General features: G+C 47.2%; 1 protein-coding gene across 1 annotated transcript in view; it reads left to right on the top strand.

Annotated features, from left to right (window-relative positions):
- The window catches only part of INPP5D (inositol polyphosphate-5-phosphatase D), a 122,009-nt gene that overhangs the window by 10,448 nt on the left and 87,742 nt on the right, over positions 1-23,819 (top strand). Inside the window, exon 2 of the mRNA XM_014862545.3 lies at positions 5,896-5,959. Within this exon, the coding sequence (XP_014718031.3) occupies positions 5,896-5,959 (64 nt within the window). The remainder of the gene's footprint in view (positions 1-5,895; positions 5,960-23,819) is intronic.

The raw sequence follows: 23,819 nt of genomic DNA, 5'->3' as shown, positions 1-23,819 counted from the left end.
TGGGAATCCATTCCCACTCCTGGACCTGAAGAGGCAAGGGACAGGGCTGTGTCACCAAGCCATCTGACTTGAGCTGTGGCCTCCAGTGGAGGAACTCAGGCCCTGCTGATCTGCAGCAGGCAGGTTGGGGTCAGGGGAACAAACACCCCCATCGCCTCCTCCTCTCACTCTCCCAATGCCTCCCATTGGCCAAACCTGGGTGAAGCAGCCCACACAGGTCAGCCTCTCGGACACAGGGCAGGTGGAGAAGGATAGAGTGGGTCTGGTTGGTTGCAAGGGGAGAGGATAAAAGGAGACTATCCAGCTCACTTGCGTTTCTTTTTCTTTATTCTATTTGTCAAAGTGTTGTCCATTTAATTTTTCTACTTTTCAGGTCATATGCTCTTAGATTTATTTACCTAGTCTGCTTTTTGTTTTCATATTAAAAAAATTACCTGTCCTTGCAGGAACGCTTATGGTATATATATTTGAGGACAGAGATCTGTTTTCTATATTTCTCATCTTCCCTCTCATTGTAAAATCTGTCTTTTCCTTCCGTACTGACCTTCTCGAGTTTGTCTTCTTCCTTGTTAACTTTCTCTGGTACGTAAGCTGCTATTTCCTGCCTCTCTTGTCGTGTCTAATGCCGACTCTAGAACTCCAGGCTCTTCACTGCTGATCCACTTTCCTTGTCTCAGTTCACTCAATTTTCACAATTGAGATTTCCAGCTTCAGAGAGGCAGTGGGCTCTTAAATCTTAGTGAGTTCACACAACAGACTTCTCCAGGATGTCTTTTTTTCTTTTTCCTTTTTGCAGTGATGTTATGTAAGATGAAGGGAACACCTTTGAGTCCTTAGAGAAATGGTGCCCCTTCTTTTTGAGCGGCGATCGTTTTTCGTAAGTCTGGTGATTTTTCTTTTTCAACAAAGAACTGTTGGGAAAAATTGGATCAGATTCTTTTAGAGATTGGAGTGGGTTTATGCCCCAATCCTCTTCCAAAATAAAAGAGGACTGGCAGGGATGGGGTGGGGAGCCCCTTGATCCAAGATCCAGAAGACGGAGGCAGGTGATGAGGGGGTGGTGTGGTGCACGGAGGAGTGGGCTCCCTCCCAGGGGTCTCATGCAAGGAATGACTCGCTGGATCCCCATGCTGCTGGGGCAGGGTGCTCAGCAGGCCCCCGACAGCACCTGGCTGCCTCACCTCACCTCTCACCTGTCCACGTGGGCTGCCTCCTCCTGCCTTCTCTCTTCTGGACTAATGGCCTCTTTCAATTTATCCGTTTTCTTACTCTCTTTGGCTGGGATTCTTTGAGGTTTTGGTGGTGAATGGTGAACACCCTTGGTTCCTAGGAGTGACGTACATTTTCTCTCATTTCTATGTTGATCCAAGTGGCTTTTTCGAATGCAGTTTCCCACTCTGGTGCTCCCAGCCCATCTTGTCCAGAAGTCTGTAACACATGATGAGAAAACCCTTGATAGTTACAGAGGGATTTAAAAACAATTATAGGAGCGTGCTAAACTGATCAGCAGAGCGAGACAGAAACACTAATGAGGTTCTTGAACTTTAGAGTTTGATTTCTGTCTTTCTGTCTCTGTGGGGCTCACCATGGTAAAGGATGTTTCTGGGCAATCTTGTCAGTGTTTGTTTGGCTAGGAATGGTCATCCAGAAATAGTAATATTTACCTGAGAGAATAAATAAAATGCCACGGCGTTTCCTACTTGTGTTTGCTTGTCCTCTTACGTTCGAGTAAAACATCGAACCATATTACGGTTGATCTGGAAATGCCCTTCCCAGGGGAAGCATCTTCCTGCTTAGCACAGTGTACGCACCTGTCGTCACCCAGCAGCTGTCAGGAGTCTCATGGGAAATTTGCTGTAAGCCCCACTTCATTTGAGATTGAAGCGATCTCTTTTGGTAGCAGAAGTACGTGCTCCTGGCCTAGCGCCATCCCAACCCGGGTCTTCAGTGGGAATACTCCTAACGCAATTGGCCTGAAACGTGACCCAGTCAGCGGAAGAAGTAGCAGCTGGAAACCAGTGTTAGCATGCTAAATTGCTACTAAACCACCACAGAGAGCTGGGAATAGGCTGGAGAGGACCCATTGCCCCAGATAGCAACAAGCGTGCTGTCTGGGTAGCATTCTATTTGCATTAGTTGTGGAATATTTGCTGTGAACATTTTGTATGTAAGACTTTTATGTGTATGTATATACATGTATATGTGTATATTAGTATCTGTATATGCACATGGGGTGTGTGCTATAAATATGTGTGTATCTATATGTGTACTGTGTGTATATGTAACACACATGTGTGTATACTATGGATCTGTGTGTGTGCGTGCACACGTGTGTATATGTGTGTTCCTATCTGTATATGCACATGGGGTGTGTGCTATAAATATGTGTGTATCTATATGTGTACTGTGTGTATATGTAACACACGTGTGTATACTATGGATCTGTGTGTGTGCGTGCACACGTGTGTATATGTGTGTTCCTATCTGTATATGCACATGCACGCATATAGATGTGTGTATGTGTTTGCATATAGGACCAGAGTGAAGTGCAGCTTCTGGGGAGTGGGGGAGCCCAAGGAGCGCCCCCACCAGCTCCCCGCAGAGCCCTCAGCACCCATGGCATGCAGTTGGGAACCACTCTCCATGGGTTGTGTGGTGGTGGGGGTAACCCACGTTTTCCCTTGAAGATCTAAACTGATTTGACCCCAGGAGACGGTATATCCGGCCCCATGCATTGGAGATGCTGAGATGTTACTGTCTAAAGGGAAAATATCCTTACTTCCTATTGCACCTGCTTTTGAATTCTGATCTGTTTGAGTAATATGGAGCTGTTTCTTTGTTCCAGTGTTTCTAGAATATCTTTGAAAAAGCCATAACACTTGTTTGTTGCTCTTGATTATCTAAGGGACCTTCCTGTTCTGTGTGGCTGTCCCTGTCCCTCTTCTTGTGACTCTCTGTTCTCTCTTTGTGTACAAGCTGATGTTTTGGGCCTGCCCGAGCTCTTCCACAAATTAGCTGTCCTCAGCCAAAGAAGAGACTATTCTCACCCTGGCTGCGTTTGCATATCTACAGGAGGAAGTGTCATGAGAATGGAGCGGTGAAAGATAAGAGCACAGCGGGGTGAGCTGGCATTTGCCTGCAGGCTCTGCAAAGGAGTTGAGGCTGGAAGTGATGAGAGTGGAAGAGTCAGGCTGGGGTTGCGGGGTGGTCCTTGTTTCCCGGGACGTCTCCGTCTCCGGCAGGTGAGGTGCTGCTGTGCTAGGGGCTCATCCTTGCCATGGCCGAGAGAAGCCGATTGCGGTGTTGATCCAGGCTCTGGAAACAGGACAGCGAGCAGAAAGATGTGAATTAAAGGGATGAGAGGAAGAGAGAAAAAGAAACATTCCTCTGAGAAATGAAGAGACATGTGGAAGTGAAAAACATTACCCAAAACATTCTCCAAAACTTTCTCTCAACACTCATAGATTCAAAAGCCATAAAAGGCTGTCAAATTGACCACATAAAATTGTAAAACTTCTACACTGCTTAAAAAAAAAGCAATCAACAAACACTGTTAAAAATAAATCACTCCAAAACATATTGTAGACTATATTAAAGTCTTACAAATAAACAAAAGATGATCAAAAACAAAAAAGTGAGCCAAAGACATGAAAAGAAATTCATGGAAAAAGAAACGCAAATAGTGAAACAGATGAGAACATGTTCAACCTTTCTCATAAAGGCAAATTGAAGCCAGCTATCATTTTTCTTTCACCTCTCAGATTTGCAAAGATTAAAATCATTGATAACAGACAGTTGGCAGGGTGTGCGGAAATCGACACTTTCATATCCGGTTAGCAGGAGAAAAAAATGACACAACCTCACTGGAAGGCAATTGTTAGTTTCTATCAAAATATAAAGTGTCCATGTCTTGTAACCCAGGTGTTCTCCTTCTAGCGATTTATCCACAAGCACTATTAAATGTCAGCATGTGTAGTGTGCACTGTGTCCCAAGCACTATGCTAAATGCTTGTCCTACGTTGTCACTTAATCTACACAACAACAGGTAGATGTTGGTTTTGATTGTCCCATTTTACTGATGGGGAAACTAAAACCACGAATTCCCCAATATACACAAGATATGGGGACAGAGATGTTCCCTGAAGCATTACTTATAACAGCAAAAAGCTGAAGATATCTCCCTGTCCATCACTGCCATCCAGTGAAATAAATGACCGTACCACCCCACGGTGGAACACCACCTGGGAAGACCTCTAAGATTTTTTTTTGGTGAAAAAGCAAATTTCAGAGCAATGTATATAAGTAAGATATTATTTGCATTTTAAAAGATATGCATGTATCAGTTTGTGCATATGTTTAAAAGTACTGGAGGCCAACCTGGTAGCCCAGTGGTTAAGTTCGTGTGCTCCACTTCAGCAGCCTGGGGTTCGCAGGTTCGGATCCCGGCCACAGACCTACACACGGCTCATCAAGCCATGCTGTGACAGCATCCCACATACAAAATAGAAGAAGATTGGCATGGTTGTTGGCTCAGGGACAATCTTCCTCAAGCAAAAATAGAAAGATTGGCAACAGATGTTAGCTCAGGGCCAATTCTCCTTACCAGAAAAAAAAAGTTCTGAAATGATTTACAAAAAGGAGTAGTAAATCTAAGAAGAGAAACTCACAGGAGCAGGGGAAAGAGATATTTATTTTTCATTTTATATCTTTCTGTGTGGTCTTAAAATTTTTAAACTACTGTCTAATAAGCAATGACATCTATAAATGCTTAGTGAAGTTCTGGGCACACGTGAAGACCTAGATAAGTGAAACTTTTGTGAGGAAGCGTTGTCTTGATTGCAGAAACAATGTGAGCATCTGTTGAGCTGGAGTGTGGGTGGGTAAGTTTTCAAGGTTCAGGAGAAGACCAAGTGGAGGAAATGGGAGGAGATAATGGTGCTGAGAGGACAGACCAGCAGTTTCAACTAAAAGTATAAGACTTCAATAGCATTCCCCAAACTCCTATGCCTCTGGGCTCAGCGGCAGAGCCAGTGGACTTCCATGGCCATCTCCTGCCACCAGGCCCTCTGCAGGCTGGACCACGAACCAATGTGCCGACAAGGTCCTCAGACTTGACAATTTCCCCTTCCTCTCAAAGATTTTAGGAAAGGAAAAAAGTAGCTCCTCCTCCTCCTCACACCGGGGACCCCTGAACTGGAGGAAGGTAGAGTTTCTAGAAAAAGGAGAGAATCTGGGATCTCTAGCGTTTCCTTGTTAGAAGCAACCCTAAGACGCACTAACCAGCTACTGGGGAAAATCCAGGTCTCTGCAGGGATGGTGGCTGACTTTTGGGAAAATGAACCTATGGGGCAAAGTCTCCAGGGGAGGAAGCCACAGGGTGTGGGGGGACCTCATCAGAAGAGTGACACTCCACCCAAAGCTGAGCAAACTTTGCATTGGCCAGTGTGGCCCCTCTCTGTGGCTGTGCCCAACACCCACTCGGCATGTCACCACCTTGTTCAGCCCCACTGGAGTCTTCCTTCTTCTTGAAACACCCCCTCTAGCTCTATTCTTTTGGCCAACATGACAGCTCAGATATTGAGGAAGCCCTTCCAGATGGCGGAATTCTTTAGATCGGGCCACATGGCTGTCAAGCGCCCCTGTAAATCACACCCAAAAGACCCCATCCGCCTTTTCCTGAAGCTCCTTGGGTGCTGAAGGGGTGGGGAAGGGACAAGCAGCCCCTCAGGCCAGGCTGTTTGAGATGGATCTCCACCTCAGAACGAGGTCGGCTCCAAAGCGCAGAGACTTCACGCCAAGCTTCCTCGAGCCGTGGCAGGAAGTCTCGTCTTTTCAGTCACCAGAAAAAAAGAATTTTCCCACACGGGATCTAATAAAATCCTTGGTCTATTTCAGGTATCGGAATTGCGTTTACACGTACAGAATTCTGCCCAACGAAGAGGATAAATTCACCGTTCAGGTAAGACCTTCACAAACTAGAAAGCTGAGCCTGTCTGGAGCCTGTATTGGCAGAGAAAGTGAAAAAGGGGAAGAAGAGAAGAAAGCACGTGCACTGAGCAGCCTGGACATAAAGGCCTGGCTGAGCATGTCTTTCTCCTAGAAGCCCATGGGTGGGGCTGGCTTAGCGGGTGAACTGTGACCCTGCAAAGTGACCCCACTCCGTGGCATGATGGAGCGGGCATGACAGACATCATTTGTGTTCCTGGCTGTGAAGGGAAAACGATGGTGAAGGGAGATGCCCAGAGATGAAGGAAGAGGGATGTGGCTTGTTGGTTATTTTCTTCATTGCGCTCAGAGGAGTAAGTGGACCAGGAAGGCGAGAAGGAGGGAATTGCAGGAGGACAGACCGCATTTTCTGAGGGGCTCGAAGACGGCCCAAAGATTGGCACGAAGCAGTATCTCTCCGTTCGTAGAGACCTCTTCTGTCAAAGGCCGATGCTCATGGCATCTGATTTTGCCATTAAAGTCCCATATGAGTAAAACTTGCCGTTAAACTTGAAAGAAAAATCGGCTGCACCAGTCCAAGTCTGGGAAGGCCATCCTATGCACAGTTTGTGTGACAAACACCACGGGCTTTGTGCGACCACAGTGTGTGACAACCGAGTGAGGTGGAGGCCCGGGGAGCTATTTTTATCCGGTTGCATTAAGAGAGCATGAGGGGTGGGCAGAACGAAGGAGGTGACACTATCAGTGTTCTCAGTGTGGGCAGAAGAGCCACACTCGGTTCTCGGGACCATGGTGAGAGGCAGCAACAGGTGAAGGGCACCCACGTGCAGAGCAGCACAGCTGGGATGGACAAAGATTGCGACACCGTGTCATAGAGGAGCAGTGACAGGGTCTGTGGAGTTTAGCAGAACAGAAAGTGGCAGTGGAAGGAGAGAGGAGGGGAACAATCTCTAATTCCAAAACCTGAAGAGAAAGATGAATTTTGTGCAGAATTAGGATGCAGTAGCGGAAAGAGAGCTGGACTCAAGGGGAGGACAATAGGCAGGTCCCTGGGCACAAGTCACTGGAAACCTGTCAAGAGAGAGAAGCTGTGTTGATTGGAATGCCTCTGGGGAGACTCATTTCAATGAGCCACTTGGGACAAAGAGTGACACCCTCAGGGGCATGCTTGAGCCAGCCCAGGTGCTCACAAAGCTGCCTTCTCAGGAGGCTGGGGCTATTTGCTGAAGGGCTTCCATGAAAGATGCAAGTTTGGGCCCAAGCAGAATGGCTCCACCCCGTGGAGGTCAGGCTGAGTGTTACTTCTGGCTTCTTTGTCCTTCCCGTCTGTGCATCTGCACCCGTATCTAAGGAGAATCCACTTAAATGTTTTTAGCTGATCTGGGTGCCCACATGTCTCAGCATGGTCACCAGGAGCAAATGTCGGCACATACAGTGTGAGACTGTCCTTTCAAGTACTTGACAGCTGCCTATCATGGGAATGGCTGTCCCTCCTGTGGGCTTCTCACTGTTAGGGACGTGCTGGCCCGAGCGGAGGCCCGCGTGGGGCAGGCGGTGGGCCTCAATGGCATTTTTTCCAAGTCTGAGACTGTGTGAACTTTCCCAGCTGGGTTGGCATCCTTGACGGGTGGTTTGCTGAAAGGAGTCTGAAGTCTCTTAAGTTGAAAGTTGGTCGACGCTTTTGATCTTTTTTCCCCTTGTGGTTTCTTCTATTCCTTCAAAGGGAAGAAGACTTTAAGTATGACTAGGCCTTAAGCTGGAAAAGACATGACTTTGTGGCTTCTTGTACTGGGTTTGTACCCACAGCTTGTAAACGTATGGACTGTCTAGCATCTCTTCCCTCCCATCTTCACACCCTTGCTGCCGTGGCAGCGTGTGCTCCTGCAGCCTTTATGCAGATGCACGGGACACGGAAGGACAGGGCCCAGGGCCCGGGCCCAGAGGGCTGGATGCCACCTGCCACGGCTCAGCCCTTCTCTGTGGGTCTGCTTGTCTCCCACCAACAGGCTCACTTCTCAGTTACCAGTCCCAAGAGCGAGTCTAATTGGCTCCACCACCAACAGCGTTCTCTTCAGTGGCCACATTCTGTGTATGAATCGGCTGTCTGGGAGCAGGTGCCCGCCCACTCGGAGATGGAGGTCAAGTTGTGGAGGCAGAGTGTGGTCACCTGAGGCCCACGCTCAACTAGGGTGACAAGCAGGCAGGTTTCGTAGAAGAGCTGTTGCCCTGTTGGACGTGTCTGCTCCCAAACCCAGCACTGAGCCTGTGACCTCCTTGGTAGCCAACGCAAGGTAGCCAGGGTCCAGAGAGCCGTGAGGCCCAGGCGGGCCTGGGGAAGTTTCCACTCCTGAGGTTACGTCTTCCTATAAAAATACAACACCTCGCTAGAATAACGAGAGATGTCTACTGAGGAGCAAATGACAGCAGGCACCCGCTTAGGCGAAGTCTGAGATCTGACGGAGCTCTGGCAATTATCGATGGCTGCTTATTTTAACGCGAGTTCCTCTTTTCATGTTGAAGCAAAACCTCATACTCTTTTCTGAGCTTAGCCACAGTTTCTAAATAACTCATTCCTTACACCTGAGTCTGTTCAGTGCCACCAGATATGAGGCTCCCCAAAATAAGAATCTGGCCTGAAACGTTGCCAAGTAAAGCACCAAAGGCTCCAATCGCTTTCTTATTTTAATTACCTTAGCTCTTCTCCCTGGGGCTTCTGTCTTTCTGAGAAACCGAACAGCCACTCCATCTTTGTTCTTCGCCGAGCGTCCTCGTGAAGTCGGTCTGTGCGCCATGGCCCCTGACAGCCCTATTCGGTCAGAAAGAAGGGTGATCTTGATACCTGGTGACCTTACTCCCTCACTCCACCTTTCTCAGACTTACAAAAATCAGAAATGAGAAGGAAGGATGTGAACTGTGACTTCACTTGACACCTTTATTTTAAGCATGAACGCAGCTGAGACCTGCAGAAGTGGGGGCTCACACGCAGGTCTCCAGATCGCCCCAGCCAAACCTTCTTTCTTGGACCCCAGAAAGTGTGTCCCACCCTGGCTGGGTTTTGGATCCCCTGGAGGAGGATGGACTGCCCCAGGAGGACGAGGAGGCAGGGCGATATAGACTTTCACAGAGAGAGGCTGTAGATAACGTTGGTCACAAATGGCATTTGGCCCTTGTGGTAAATCAGTGAGGTACTGGGAGCTAAGACCAGACCCCTCCATGCCCAGCTGATTCAAGTCCAGATTTTGCCAGCCCTGCAGCCTTGGGCAAGGACTAAACTCTGCTGGAAAATGGAAATCCCACACATGCCTCCCAGGGCTGTGGTTGGGACTCAATGATACACTATAGATAAAATACCCAGCCCAGGTGAGTGGCCGGCATGGGGGAGCCGCCACCTGCCACCATCACTGTCTTTATTCACTGTGAGAGGGAGCAGACATCAAGCAAAACCGTCGTGTCTGCTAACCAACACAGGCCGGTTCTACCTGGCGCTCAGCGGAGGGAGGAAGGAAGAATGGAGGAAAACGAGTTGAGAAGAGAGGGCTCAGGACAAAGAGACAGCAGAGGGTGACGGAGGGAGATAGACCATGTTCTAGAAGATTCTAGGCAGTGCCTCGGGGTGGCGGGAAGGAGGCCAGATTTTGTGGCGGTCAGTCTCCCTCAGCTCTGCTCCTTGAGCTGTGGATTTGCAGGTCTCAGCAGCCAGTGGAATTGTTAAGTAGTTGTTCAACAGCTGCTCCGACCCTCAGGTGCTGAGAACCTTCTAGATTGGAGCCTGGGCTGCTGGTCCTTGGACATGGGCAGCCCTCTGAGCACTCTGTGAGGCGGGAGGAAGGCGGGTGGGCCCAACCCCTTAGGCCTGAGTCTCCAGCACCAAGAGAGCGGGTTTCCTATAAAGCCCCAACTCTTTTCCTGACTTGGAAAGGGAAGTGACCCTTTTGAAATGACCCTCCCCCCCTTTCCCCTGCCCCTGCCGGGAGATCAAGGACCAGTTGGAGGCAGTACCAGCATCCTGCTGGGCCAGCTTGAGCGCCAGCGAGGGGAGGCCCTCAGAGCCGGCACATAAGTGGCCGCCCCAAACCCAAGGCTGCAGTCCTAATAAATGGGGCCCTCCGCTACACTCCTACAACCTTTCGCCCCTCCCTCTTTTTCTGACATCCTTCCTACCAAGAAGAAGAAAGCAGAAAATAAAAACCACCCCTGGTCCCCTGTCACGTCGCCATTCGCTGTGAACTTCCTGTCTTTTTCTCTTGGTTGAGACAGGATCCAGGATATTGACTGTTTAAGTCAAGACAGGAACCCGCATGGGTTTAACGCAGTGTAGGTGAAGAGGGAATCTGAAACCATCTGCCTCGCAGACTCTTTCGGTGTTCTTTCCCGATTTAGAAGAAAAGCCCGGTGGCTCCAGCCATTCGGGTGAGAGACTCATGACTCAGTTCCTGGTCCCCGACGGTGGCTGTCATGTCGCCCTGGGCTGTGTGGCTTTTGGAGAAAGAAAACAAAACAACTTTCTTAAAGCTGTTCCGTCACAAGTGTCCGGGAGGGTAAACGGTTGAGCCATTGTTATTAAACTCAGGAAGAGGGTGGCAGCTGTTATTGTTCTGAGCGGTCACCAAGTGAGGTAAAGATTCCGTCTGAGCCGCGGGGCGAAGGATGTGCCTCTAACACACACTTCCTGACATTGCACAACAAGAGGGAGCAGAAAAGGCACAGGCGACAGAAGCTGTACCGTGCCCGGGCCGCCCTGCAGTACTCCATGGCCACACCGAGGGCAGCGGGCCTGGTGGGGGTCCACAGCAGGCCTGGGGTGGGTCCACAGTGGCCAGACATTTCCCTTATGCCATTGTAGTCTGCACATTCAAGAAGACTGCATTTTACTTTTTCTATTTCTGTCTGCTGTAGAGCGTGGACAGGTCTGTCTTCCAAGCTTCTAATTATCTCAAAACATCTTCCAGTTGCCTTGACACTCAAAAGGGAATTTGATGGAGATAAAATTCTTGGGGACCGAGTTTTCCCCCAGAATTCTATAGCGGTATTGTTCCACTGTCTTCAGAAGTTATCACAAATGGCCCCAGAATACAGAATCCACAGCCTAACTGGCACTGGTTCCATCACAGGGAACCAGTTTTTTTCTTTTTCTTTTTCTGCTTCGAAGCTGCTGGGAATTCTTTTCCACTTTCATCATTTTCCCTTTCATCGATAGTTCCTGGAATGTGTACAGCCTGTTCACTTTGCAAACTTGGGTCTTTCTTTGTCTCCAAAGACTTTTCTTCTGTTTGTTCTTTGAGTTAAGTTTTTATTCCAGCTCTTGTGGTTTCTACTTGTCATCTCTGCCTCCAAATGACTGCCTTTACTTTCTCCCCAGCCCCCCTGGCCATCTTGTCCCTGCTTCTTGTGCTCCAGAGCCTTCCGGTCCACCTTGCCCCAGGACCTGGGCCCATTTCCTCTTCGTTGCCTAAAGCAGAGCTCACATGGGACCAATACCAGCTGTGGTTGGTGGTTTAGGCATGGGAAGGTTTATTTGTCTTAGAAAGAGACACAAGAATGAAATGGTCTCTTTCCTACCTTTGGAAACTGTCATAGCATGTGATAGCTGGAGCTGCTGCTGCCATGTTGCAACCAAGAGGAGAGGTAGCTGGAGAGAGAGGGCAGAGCAGAAAGATGACATGAACCTGGGTCCTCGATGATGCCATTGAATTAACTGAGCAGAACTAACCAGCCTGTTCACTGCCCTGCCCCCAGACTTCCTGTTTTGTGAGATAATTAATTCCTTTTTGTTCAAGTAGTTGAATTAGGGTTTTTAGTTGCCTGCAGGTAAAAGTATCTCAACATGCAAAGGTTTGGACTATCTTAGGGGAATTGCAAAGCAGAAAATGAACATTGTCAACTGAATGTCAAGTTTCACTGCACCCAAAGCCCACAAACCAGGGTCTGACACACGTAGTCCCTGACTCTGCCCTCTTCTTAGCTGTGGCCTGCACCACGTTGCCAGGACCGGCTCCCAGCCCTCCCAGACATCTCCTGTGACGTGTCTCCATAGCAAACATCCGGGGCTTCAACCTCCCTTTCTCCATCTCAAACTAGAAAATGCACAAAAACGAATCAATATTTTATCAATTACTTGCTTATTGCAGAATGGGTTTGGCTCCTCTCAACTTCGCCCTTCAAGGTCAGGTCCTGGTTCTAACCTTCTGATATGCAAGAGGCCACTTAAAGTCACCCAACAGAAAAGAGCCTTTCCTCTAAGAACACACCTCACCCCGTGAGGCCTCCCCTGTTTACCCCATAAAAATATCTGCCTGCCCCCCACCTGTCACCCCCTAGCCCCTCACCCTGCTCCACCTTCTTCGTGGCACTTGTAACTACCTGACTTTATATACTTATTACTTAATTTATTTATTTTTTGTCTATCCTAGAACTGTTCCTGGCGTATAGTGGGCACTCAATCAATATTTCTTGAATGAATTAATTCTGCTGCCACCCTTAGGAATATAAAGGAGCCACGTGTTTCATTTACGATCGTGACTGGTTTCGCCCTGGTTGCAGTTATCGTTCCTAAATTGGGTCTGCACTGCATCCACCATATCTGTTGACTTGTCGCTCTTGTTTTTCATGCCTTGGTCAATTTCCTCTGCCTGCTGGGCAGGGTGTTCTGTTCCTCAGTCTTGGGTTTGCTGTAACTCCCTCCAACCTGGATTTTAATGTCACCATCGAGTTTGTCATTTTGGTGCAAGCCTGCCTTATCTGGCTGATCTCCCTCTTTAACCGGTCCTATGGTCTGTTCATCTTTCCTGTTCTCTTCTTGTGGGTTTTCACTCCGGGGTCATTGCCTTTTTACATCCATCTGAGGATGTCTGAGATGCTTCCCAGAATATTTTACGAGTTCCTGCAGTAGCATCGTCAGAGAAGGCTTCCTCTGGGTCTTGTTCTCTCTGGCGTGTGTGTCCTCGTCTGAAATGTTGGGATAATGGCGGCACTTCTCACGTCGGGAAGTTTCCAGGACTGTAAGAGGTGGCTGGTGTGCAGCACGCAGCACAGTGCCTGACGTGTGCAGGACTCAGTGAATGATTGTTTTACAATAAAGAGTAAGGGAGGAGAGAGGCACCAAGGTCAGTCAGCTAAGCAACACCCGGGCAGAAACCCGGGCCTGTGGACTGGCCAAGGATGGAGGGTGCTGGGCGCAGGGGAGGGAGAAAGTGCTGAGACTTGGGGACGCAAAAGACTCAGGAGTCCTGGGATTGGTACAAGACAGTCAGGGGGACTTGGAAGAAGAACGAGGGGCCAGGAATCCTGATTGGCCCCAGACTACAGCCCAGGAGCAGAAAGGGGGGTAAGAGGGACCAAGCTGGGGCCTCTCTGTCCTGTCTGTGTTGGGACCTACCAGAGAACTGGGATTGTCCCGTGCCTGCTCACTGAGTCTGTGTCACCCAGTTTTGAAGAACTGGGGAAGACAGAGGCAGGGGGTCAGGGCAGGGGGCTGGTGTCTGGGGTCCCACAAGGCAGCAATAAGAGAGAGCCGTGAGGATGCTGGAGGGGTCGAGTGGCAGGTCCCACAACTCCCATGGGGCCTACCTCATCATCCCATTTCACCATTGCCCCCATTTATTGATCCCTCATTAGGAGCCCGGCACTTGATATAAGTTCTTTAGTTTAATCTTAGGTGGGGAGGCATTATTATTATTCCCATTTTAAATACAAGGAGACCAAGCCTCGGATGGGATAAACTGTTGCTTGGTTCATACAACTAGTCAGTGACAGACTGGGGATGCCATTTGACCTGCCATGCTGCAGCTTGAGGGCCAGACCACCCTGCCTCTCTTTGGCTTGGCTGTTAGTCACTGAGGCACCCAGAGCCTGGGGGCCCCACTGGGAGGTGGGTGCCAGACCAAGTCTGATGCTGCCGCCATGTTTAGCTGAAGGTTGGCCCCAGCTGTGGAACCAGCTGTGAGTGGTATGGATGTGAGCCATTAACCTTCCTGAGGGAGGCTCAAGATGACCCTACTTTTCAGCCTAGTCCAGCCAGTCTTACAGCCATATCTCCTGACCATACCCTGAGGGTCATCATGACCCAGCTCAGAGATTCCCCCTGGCTGTTGGCTCCTCCGCTCATTCACTCAGCATATATTCATTGGGCAATGAGGGTACAACAGTCAACCTCATGGACACAGTCTCTGCCCTCATGGGATGTTCAGTTTAGAGACCAATGACAAGCAACTCTCAAGATTATCACCTGAGCCTCAAATTTATATATCTTGAAGTAGGGGTATTGCAGGAGACTTCCACAGTGAAAGGAGCTCCCCTCAAATGAGAGGAAATGAACAGCCCAGCCAATCCTTCAAAAAAGTCATCGGGGGAGCCTGCTCCTTCTTCTGGGCTCCCCACACACTTCCTCTCTTCCCGCTACCACACCCTTGCCATGATGGGTGGTCCTCGGCCCCTGTCTGTCCCCCCCGGTGAGCTGTGGGAGCCTCAGGAACAAGGGTGAGGGTCTCCTCTGCCTCTGTGTCTGCCCCAGAGCCTGGTACAGGACAGAAGGTTCGCGACCACTCATTGAATAAAAGGCTCTGGTGGACTCGGCTGGAGATGGGTGCTTCTGTTTACCACTTGGTGCTCAGGAACGTTTCGAGGTTAACCTTAAGCCCCCTGTTCTTGGCAGAGGTGTACCCCATTTTGAGCAATCTCGGGATAGAAAAATCCAAATTTGTCCCCCCAACACTGAATTAATTAGTAGGTGATCAGTTCGTCATTTTTACAAAGAGATTGGTCGTAAGAGAGTAGGGAGTACCCAGAGTCCCTTCGTTCCAGCTGCTCCTGACTGTGCGAGTCAAGAAACCCTGGGAGGCTGACCCTGTCATTATGCTCCCTTGTGACCTCGGGGAAAAGCTTCTGAAGGCTTGAGATGAAGTGTGTTTTCCAAAATCCAAATGTCTCTGGCAAACATACACTCTGAAAAGAGGCCCCAGAACCTCACGCTGTGACAAGAACAGGACACGGGGACTTCAAAGAGGGAAATCAGACATTCACACAAGTAGATTTGAAGGTTACTCAGAAGTCTGCGGGAGAGACCATTGGCTTCCCGGGAAACCAGACAATGGCGTGGCTCTCTCTCCCTGGGAAAGCACCAAGGAGATAGCTCCTCCTGAGAACACCAAGCTCCTCCCTGCCCCAGGATCTTTGGACTTGCCCTGCCCTCTGCTTAGGACTCTGTCCCCCCAGATCACCATGTAACTGACCGCCCTGACATTATCCCAGTTCCCCTCATCTAGAGTCACGTCCTGCCCCCAATCGTCATTCTCCATCATCTACTTTTGTATTTTTCCTCGTAGCCCTTATCACCATCTGCAACGCTATTATTGCCACTGTAACAAATTACCACAAATGCAGTGGTTTAAAAATAACACAAATTTATCACCTTACAGTTCGAGGTGTCAGCAGGGATGTGTTCCTTTCTGGAGGCTTTGGGGGAAAAGCTGTTTTCTTGCCTTTTCCAGTTCCTAGGGGCCACCTGCATTCCTTGGCTCATGGCCCATTTCTCTATCACTAAAGCCAGCAATGGCTGGTCAAGGCTTTTCACCATGCCGTCTCTCTGCTTCTGACTCTTCCGCCTTCCCTTTCCCTTAAGGGGACCCTGGGCATTAGCTTGAGACCACCTGAAAAATTCAGGATAATCTGCCTATATCGAGGTCAGCACGTTAGCGATCTTAATTCCCGCATGCCATGTAACAGGACATCTTCACAGGTTCCAGGACCAGGACGTGGACAGCTTTGAGGGGTTGTTGTTCTGCCCCCCACAGCAACTATCTTCGTGATTTCTTGACTCCCTCTGTCTTCCGTCTCCACCACGAGGATGTAAGACCCAGGGGAGCTAAGACCTTGTCTGTCTTGCTCCCACTTTATCTACAGCTCCTAGAAGAACCTCTGGCACGTAGTAGGTCCTCAACAAATATTTGCTAACTGATTGAATGAAGGGGTAAATTTGCAAAACGAGCGAGGCAGGAAATTCTTTTCTATTTCTTTACTTCTAAAAGGAGGACAATGGTCTAGAGACCTCCCAATGCCTTCATGCTCTAAAACTCTACGATTCCTCGTCTAACAGTGACATCGACAGAGGTTTAGGAGAGGGGGTTGTTCAGGGCGGCTGTTTCGTAAGCCACCCTGTGGTGTCGGGGCGCTGCGGGTGCAGCAGGAACGGGGTCTGGGATGAAGTGAGGGCGGCAGGGAGTTTGGGGGCGAGCTGCAGAGTCAATCAGGGGGCCGCCCCAGGCTTCATCTCCCGGAGGCAGCTCTCCAGGCTGACTCGCAGGCTGAGGACACAGAGCTTGTCTGCCAGCTGTCATTCCTGTCTCCCCCGGAGAACCTCGAGAGTTTTACAAAAAGGAAAGAAGCAAGTTGGAAAGAAGAGGTCTCGGAGATATGTAATTAAGGATAAAAATATCCCTCCTTGGCTCCTGGCAATGGGGAAGTTGAGAACGCTCCAGTTCTTGGGACCCCTGGAACTGTGAAGGCTTTTGAAAGACAACGATTAGTACAGGTCTTTAGTATCCACAAGCCTTGACAATTATATATACCCTTTGTATCCCGGCTTTGCCAAAGATGTGTGGTTAAATTCTTGAAGGAGAGGAGTTTCATCCGGGCAGCCTCTTAAACACAGGCCCTTTGCTTGGGGGAAGAGAGAAAAGGGGAAATGGAAACAGTGAACAAGTTGAACTTCCTTCGTTGCAGGCGGGGAGGGAATGGCTATTTTAAAGGCAACTGTTAACCATTGAAGGTGGAGGAGCTCTTAGAGACTCTCAACAGCACCCGTTCCTCCCATCTCCTACCCCCTCTTCAAACCTGAGACAGATGAGCCAGGCGGAGAAGCCCCAGGGCTGTGACGGTCTCTGGTGTTCCCTTTCCCTACCCCACAACCAGCTCTCTGCACCCCGCAGCCACCTGGCGTTTTGCATCTAAAAGGGTACATTCCTGCTGGCGTGGTTTCGACCCCATGGTGAAAATGGTTACAGAGAAAGCAGCAGAATCATCTAAACCAAGGAACGCATTCCCAAGGAAAATGGAGAAATAAGCAGACTCTGATCTGTGTGCCGCGTGAGGTCTGCGTCTTCACACAGCCCAGCTTGGCCCACTGAATTACTCTCTCAGCTCACTGTCCTTTTTTTGGTAATAAGAAGGATTACTGCAGATCAGTATTTGTCATCTCTGCTTTCTCTCTTAGGAAAGTCATCAGTGAGGGTGAGGAAGTTCAAACCGAAAACACAAAACGGAAATAAAATCCCCTGACGTTGAAATAGGCCTTGCTTCTTGGGAAACGGTCAATGTAAATATGTTTCTCTAAAATGTAACTTTAGAACCTATAATATATTTGGCACCTTAAAAATAGTCTTAGTGACTTTATGTTAAGCAAATCGAGCGCTCACTGAAGCATTTTGTCAATGTCGACAGCCCTCTGATATTTTGGGGAGAAAAAGAGTTGCAGAAATTCGGCACTAATAGTATCAGGCCTGGTTGGCCAGAGCAAACTATGCATGATTTTCAGTGCACTGTGATTCCCTTTAAAAGTGAAGCCGGTCAAAAGGTACAAGCTTCCAGGTTTAAAATAAATAAGTCCCGGGGACGTAATGCATCGCATGGTGGCTATAGTTAATAATACCATATTGTATATTTGACAGTTGCTAGGAGAGTGGATCTTAAAAGTTTTCATCACAGGGAAAAAAATTTTCAACTATGTGTGGTGATGGATGTTAACTAGAATTATTGTGGTGATCATTTCGAAATAGACACATATGTCGAATCATTATATTGTATGCCAGAAACTAATATAATGTTATATGTCAGTTGTATATCAATTTAAAAAATGGAAAAATAAAGTTATTGGGAATGTTGCCTAGGAACAGGTAGTAATAATAACCTTAATAATAGCATCCGTACTTGGAGTCTTTGTGCTGCCCAGGGCTCCCTCCTCCTGCCGGCCCCGTGGCGGCTTCAGGAACATTCCCCTTAGCTGAAGAATATGTTCTCTCTAGCGTCTCCTGAGCGTCCCTCTTCTGCCTCCCACTCTATTAGCCCTGCACTCCCTGGGGTCCGAGAAACAGATGTTGCCCTGGTCCCCTCCCCGGGAGAGACCAAGAGGTTCCCTAGAGCTGGGTAATGTGGCAGCCACTGGCCACATGTGGCCATCGAGCCCTTGGAATGTGGCTAGTCCAGACTGAGATGTACAAGGCGTAAAATACACACCAGTACAAAGAAGAAAAGAATGTAATGCATCTCATAATAGCTTCTTGCACGGTGAAATCCTCATATTTGGGATAGATTAGGTTAAATAAAATATATTCATCAAATTAACTTCACCCGATATTTTAAAAACTTTTTTTAAGGTTGCTACTAGGAAAGTTTAAATTACATTTAAGCCTCACGTTATACTTCTATTGGACAGCACTGCCCAAGAGCCTTGCTACTCAAAGAGTGGCCCACGGACCAGCAGCCTCAGCATCACCTGGGAGCCTAGTAGAAACGCGGCGAATCAGGCCCAGACCTCCTGATTCAGAATTAGCATGCGAACAAGATCCTCAAGTGATTGGCTTAGAGGTGGGGGAAATAGAGTGTAAATAGGGACAAATGCTCTGGTGAGCAAATTGCCAATATCCATGAACAACCGTAGTACCCGGGCCCCCCGAGGCATGCCCTCCGCTCCAGGACTGTGTCCAGCAGGTCACATGGGTAAAGATATGTACAAGGACATTCACCACAGCATCACTTCAAATCGGGGACCAAGAAGAACCAGCAAACAACCTACATGTGATTAATAGGGGACTTCAAATAAATTGTGGTCTGGCCAGTGGAAGACTATGCAGTTGTTTAAAAAATTAAAGCAGAGCTGTGCATAGTAAGTTGGAAATATCTCCAAAATTAAAAACAGAACAAGAAAGGGGCCGGCCCGGTGGCACAACGGTTAAGTACGCACGTTCTGCTTCGCGGCGGCCCGGAGTTCGCCCGTTCGGATCCTGGGTGCAGACCTGGTACCGCTTGTCAAGCCATGCTGTGGTAGACATCCCACATATAAAGTGGAGGAAGATGGGCACGGATGTTAGCTCAGGGCCAGTCTTCCTCAGCAGAAAAAGAGGAAGACTGGTAGTAGTTAGCTCAGGGCTAATCTTCCTCAAAAAAAAAAAAAGAGAGAGAGAACAAGAAGAAGTTGCAGTGTGCTATTATACTGTGAGAATTTGGGGAGTTGTTTGTTAAGGGTAGATTATACACTCAGGATTGCACATGCATCAGAGTGACGGGAAAGATACCCAAGGAACTCATAACGGTGGGACGAGAATGGGGGTTTTCGGGCCATTGGGGGTTATCAATGAGAAAAGGAGGCTTCCGCGTTCTAATTTATACCCTTTGGTGCTGTCTTAATTTTTTTGAACTGTGGCCGAGATATAACTTTTCTAACAATAATTTTTTTTTCTCTTTTACATTTCACTTCTTGTCTTTATTAAAATTATCATTACGGGAAACGGGATCGTCTCAGAAGGTCTGGGGGAAGGTTGCCGTAGCTTGGCGTCCCAAATGGGAGTCCCAGCAGAGAAGACCGGGAAAGGGGAGGTCGAGACCTGATTGAAAAAGGGCTTGCATGCCGGGCTGGGGAGCTTGGAGTCTGTTCTGCAGACTGCAGAGGGCCGGGCAGAGTCGGTTGGTTAGTTGCTGGTTTTAGTGGAGGTGAAATTCACGTAACACAAAATGAACCATTTTGAAGCGAATGACTCCATGGCATTCAGTACATTCACCGTGTTTTGCAACCACCGTCTCTATCCAATTCCAGAACATTCTCATCACTCCAAATTAAAACCCCATACTCATACAATAGCAATTTTAAAGTTAGTTTTAAAAACAGAATACCTTTTATTCCCGATGCCCGTCTGGGAAAAGCATATGTGCTGAATTTAAACCCTTCAAGGCAAAAACTGGGTGGTGGGGGGGATTTTTTTTTTTTTTTTAAATTTGTAGTTGTGTACAGCCCTGCTGGTGGCGGCCACTGCTGTGTGAGTAAGAACAGGGTCTCCGAGGCAGGTCCCCAGGTCAGGAATGCTCTTCTCAGGCGGGAGCTCTTCCGGGTCAGCTGCAGGCGGAGGGACGCCGGGCATCGAGACCCCTGTTGGGAGGAAGGCAGGTCTGCTTGTAAGCGGTAGGTCCTGTTACCTTTCTTTCTCATTTTCCTTTCTTTTTTTTTTTTTCAACCCAAGTGAAATATAAATATACTTCTTAAAAGTGTTCAAACAAAACAGAAGTGCAGAGGGAGAAAGTGAAAGCCTGACCTCACCATCCCCACACCCCTCTCTCCTCCGCAGGGGCAGCCACTGCCAATGGTGTGACATTTGCCATTTTTTGTGCATTTTCGTAGAGAGATGAGCCTCTACAAATATGTCAGGCTTTTTAAAAATAAATGGGATTATGCTGTGCCTATTGTCCTGCAATTTGTTTTCTTTCCTTAGCAATTTCTCATTGAGATCTATCCAAGTCAGTTCACACATCTTTGTGCTTTTTTGGGGGAGGTGGGAGCCTATTTTATTTATTTTTTAAATTGAGATATAGTTGATATATAATATCGTATTCATTTTAGGTGGACAACATAATGATTTGATACGTATTGTGACATGGTTACCACAATAAGTTTAGTTAACAACACACATAGTTACAAATTTTTTCTTGTGATGAGAACTTTTAAATCTACTCTTGTAGCAACTTTCAAATATATAACACGGTACTGTTAACTCTAGTTTTTTAACTGTTATGTTTTAACTTTGTGCTTAACTGTCATGCAATACGGTTCACCATCCTCCTACAGATGGATATATAGACAATTTCCCTTTTCTAAAATTATTGCTACAAAAACAAATGCTATAATAAGCAAGGCTTGTGTGTGCCTCTGTGCACATGCGCAAATTTCCTTCAAGATAAAATATTACTAGGTTGAAGGAATGCATGTTTTTATTGTGGACACAGCCAAGTCACCCTGCCATCATCCAATGAGCCATCTCTCTCTAATGTCATTTGGCACCCACCATGTCCCCAAATCGTCTCAATACTGGACATTACCAGTGTCTGTAATTTTTATCACACAGTGGTTGAAATATGCAATCTCAATATTTTATTTTGCATTTCCCTCATTAAAAAGGATAAGCTTATTTTCATATGTGCATTGGCCATTTGTATTTCTTTTCCTGTGAATTGTCTATTTCTATTCTTTCTCAGTTTTATTTCCTTTATAAAAATCTTTCTGATTTAAAAAAGCTCTTCATATATTTTGCATATTAATTTTGGGGGGTTATTTATGTGTAAATATTTTCTCCCAGCCTGTCATTTTTAAAAAAACTTTGTTTATGGTTCACTCATCATATGGAAGTTTGCAACTTTCATGGATTACGTAGTCATTTATAGATTCTGGGTTTTGTGAATCGCTCATCTCAATATTATCTATTCAGGGAAAATATCGTTTTTCCTACACTTTCGTAGTATAATTTTATGTTTAGCTCTTTATTTATTTTTATATTTGGCATAAAATAAGGAATATAACCCCATCCTCCCACTGGATAGCCATACCATATATTGAATAGTCCGTCCTTTTTCCGTTGATTCACAATGCCGTCATATTATGTGCTAAATTCTCTAATCTAATCTAATCCCTCATATGCATGGTCCTAATCTGAATTTGGTCTCTTCTGTTCCACTGACTGATGAATCTTTTCTTGCCCTGGTTCCATAGTGTTTTCATTACTGTGGCTTTATTGTGTGTGTTCCTATCAGGTAGACTAGAGTTCCTATTTACTTTTCTCTTTATTTCTTTATGGTTTCCATGCATTTTTCTCTTCTGGGTGAAGTTTATAATCAGCTTATAAAGTTCCCTTAAAAATCCAGTTGGGGGGCTGGCCCCGTGGCCGAGTGGTTAAGTTCGCGTGCTCCGCTGCAGGCGGCCCAGTGTTTCCTTAGTTCGAATCCTGGGCGCGGACATGGCACTGCTCATCAGACCACGCTGAGGCAGCGTCCCACATGCCACAACTAGAAGAACCCACAACGAAGAATACACAACTATGTACCGGGGGGCTTTGGGGAGAAAAAGGAAAAAATAAAATTAAAAAAAAAAAATCCAGTTGGAATTTTTATGTAATTACATTGAACTAATACATTAATTAGAAGATAACTCACATCCTTATCCTGTTGAGTCCTTCTGTTTGGGAACATGGCATCTCTTTCTGTTTATTCGGATTTGTTTTTATATCTTTTACGCTGTCTTTTGTATTTTCTCCATATAGTTCTTAATCTTCCCTGTTGCTGGGTGTGATATAGTTTTAGTTTCTTTGGCAAATAGAATCTGTTTTCTCCACGACATTTTCCAATTGGGTTTTGCAGATGTCTAAGAAAGTTACGATTCTGTAGGCTTCACTTTCCTATCCTTCTGAATAATCTCATGCGTTTTAATCATGTTTTTAATGTATTCTCTTGGCTTCTCTAAGGACATGATCTTGATGCCTGCCAATGTTGATAGACTTCTCTCTTCTTTCCCATACCTTGATTTGTGGGGAGGGGAGTTGCTTTGGTTTGTTTGGCGCTGGCTGGGACCCGTGGTGCGGTGACGCAGATCGGGGCAATGGCATTCAGTGTTGTCTTGCTTCTGATTTCTGCTCTGAGAGGAGGATGCAGATCAAAGACAAGGAGTCAGATGGGAGAGCCGAGAGGAGGGCATCAACCAAACGGTGCCCAAGCTGGAATGGCAGAGTGGATGGAAAGCTGATATGTATAGCCAGGCGGTCAGTGCCCGATGGGGACTTCTCTCTGCCCCAGCCCATTGCTCCAGCCCATTGAGCTCTGCTTCAACTTGTCACCCAGCGTATTTAAGATGCCTCCTCGCTTGCTGGTAGCCACACATTGGTAAGCCCACCTCCCGGGTCCTAGTCTGAATCACTGATGTAAATGAGAGGGAGAACCCCACAGCACCGGAAACCCATGTCCAGGCTGACAGCAGTGTTTTCGCCCCCTGGGCTATGTTCCTCCGTGTGGTTCTCAACAAAAAATCACAGATGAATATCACAATATGCTCCATTGAAATCTATATCTCTTATTTCAAAGACCACAAACTGGTAGCCCCTGTGTTGAATTTAGTGTTCTATTTGCCTGACATATGTTTTTAAAAATTATCAACCAGTTAAAAGCATTTTTGGGGCCGGTACAGTGGCATAGCAGTTAAGTTCACATGTTCTGCTTGGGAGGTTCAGGGTTTGCTGGTTCATATCCCGGGCGTGGACCTAACACTGCTTATCAAGCCATGCTGAGGTGGTGTCCCACATATGAAAAATAGAGGAAGATGGGCACAGGTGTTAGCTCAGGGCCAATCTTCCTCAAAAATAAATAAATAAAAAGCATTGAAGAAAATATTTTAAATTTAAAAAAGCATTTTTACAAGTTCAGAGATTTTTATGTAACATTTTGAGTTTTCAGCTTCTTTTGAAAAATCTGAGGATCTGATAACCTTTGACCTATATTACCCCATGATAACGTAACTAAAGCTAGTGGAAGCTTCCCCCTTTCCATGAAGCAGTTCTCTCTGACGTGCCACAGTCCCCACCTCTCCCTACTGCCTCACTCCCAGCCTGTTCCACTCACTTACATCACCTGCCTGACCTCTGTAGGCAACTGCGCTGTGATCTCCATCAGAGGCAACAAATGATCTAATTTATTTGGTTTGCAAACATGCATTTGCCTCTACTCTGTAAATAAAATAAGAAAAACAGGTTCACCTGACTTGGTCTGTTCCCAGTGAACTCCTAGGGGTGCTACTTGCTTTGGCACATCTCACAACCCACGCTTTTAGTAATCTGATCTAGAATCTTCTCTGGGAT

The sequence above is a fragment of the Equus asinus genome, chromosome 19 (assembly GCF_041296235.1).
Source record: "Equus asinus isolate D_3611 breed Donkey chromosome 19, EquAss-T2T_v2, whole genome shotgun sequence".
Lineage (NCBI taxonomy): Eukaryota > Metazoa > Chordata > Mammalia > Perissodactyla > Equidae > Equus > Equus asinus.
The sequence above is the reverse complement of the archived record's forward strand: the minus strand, read 5'-3'. Positions and strand labels throughout refer to the sequence as shown.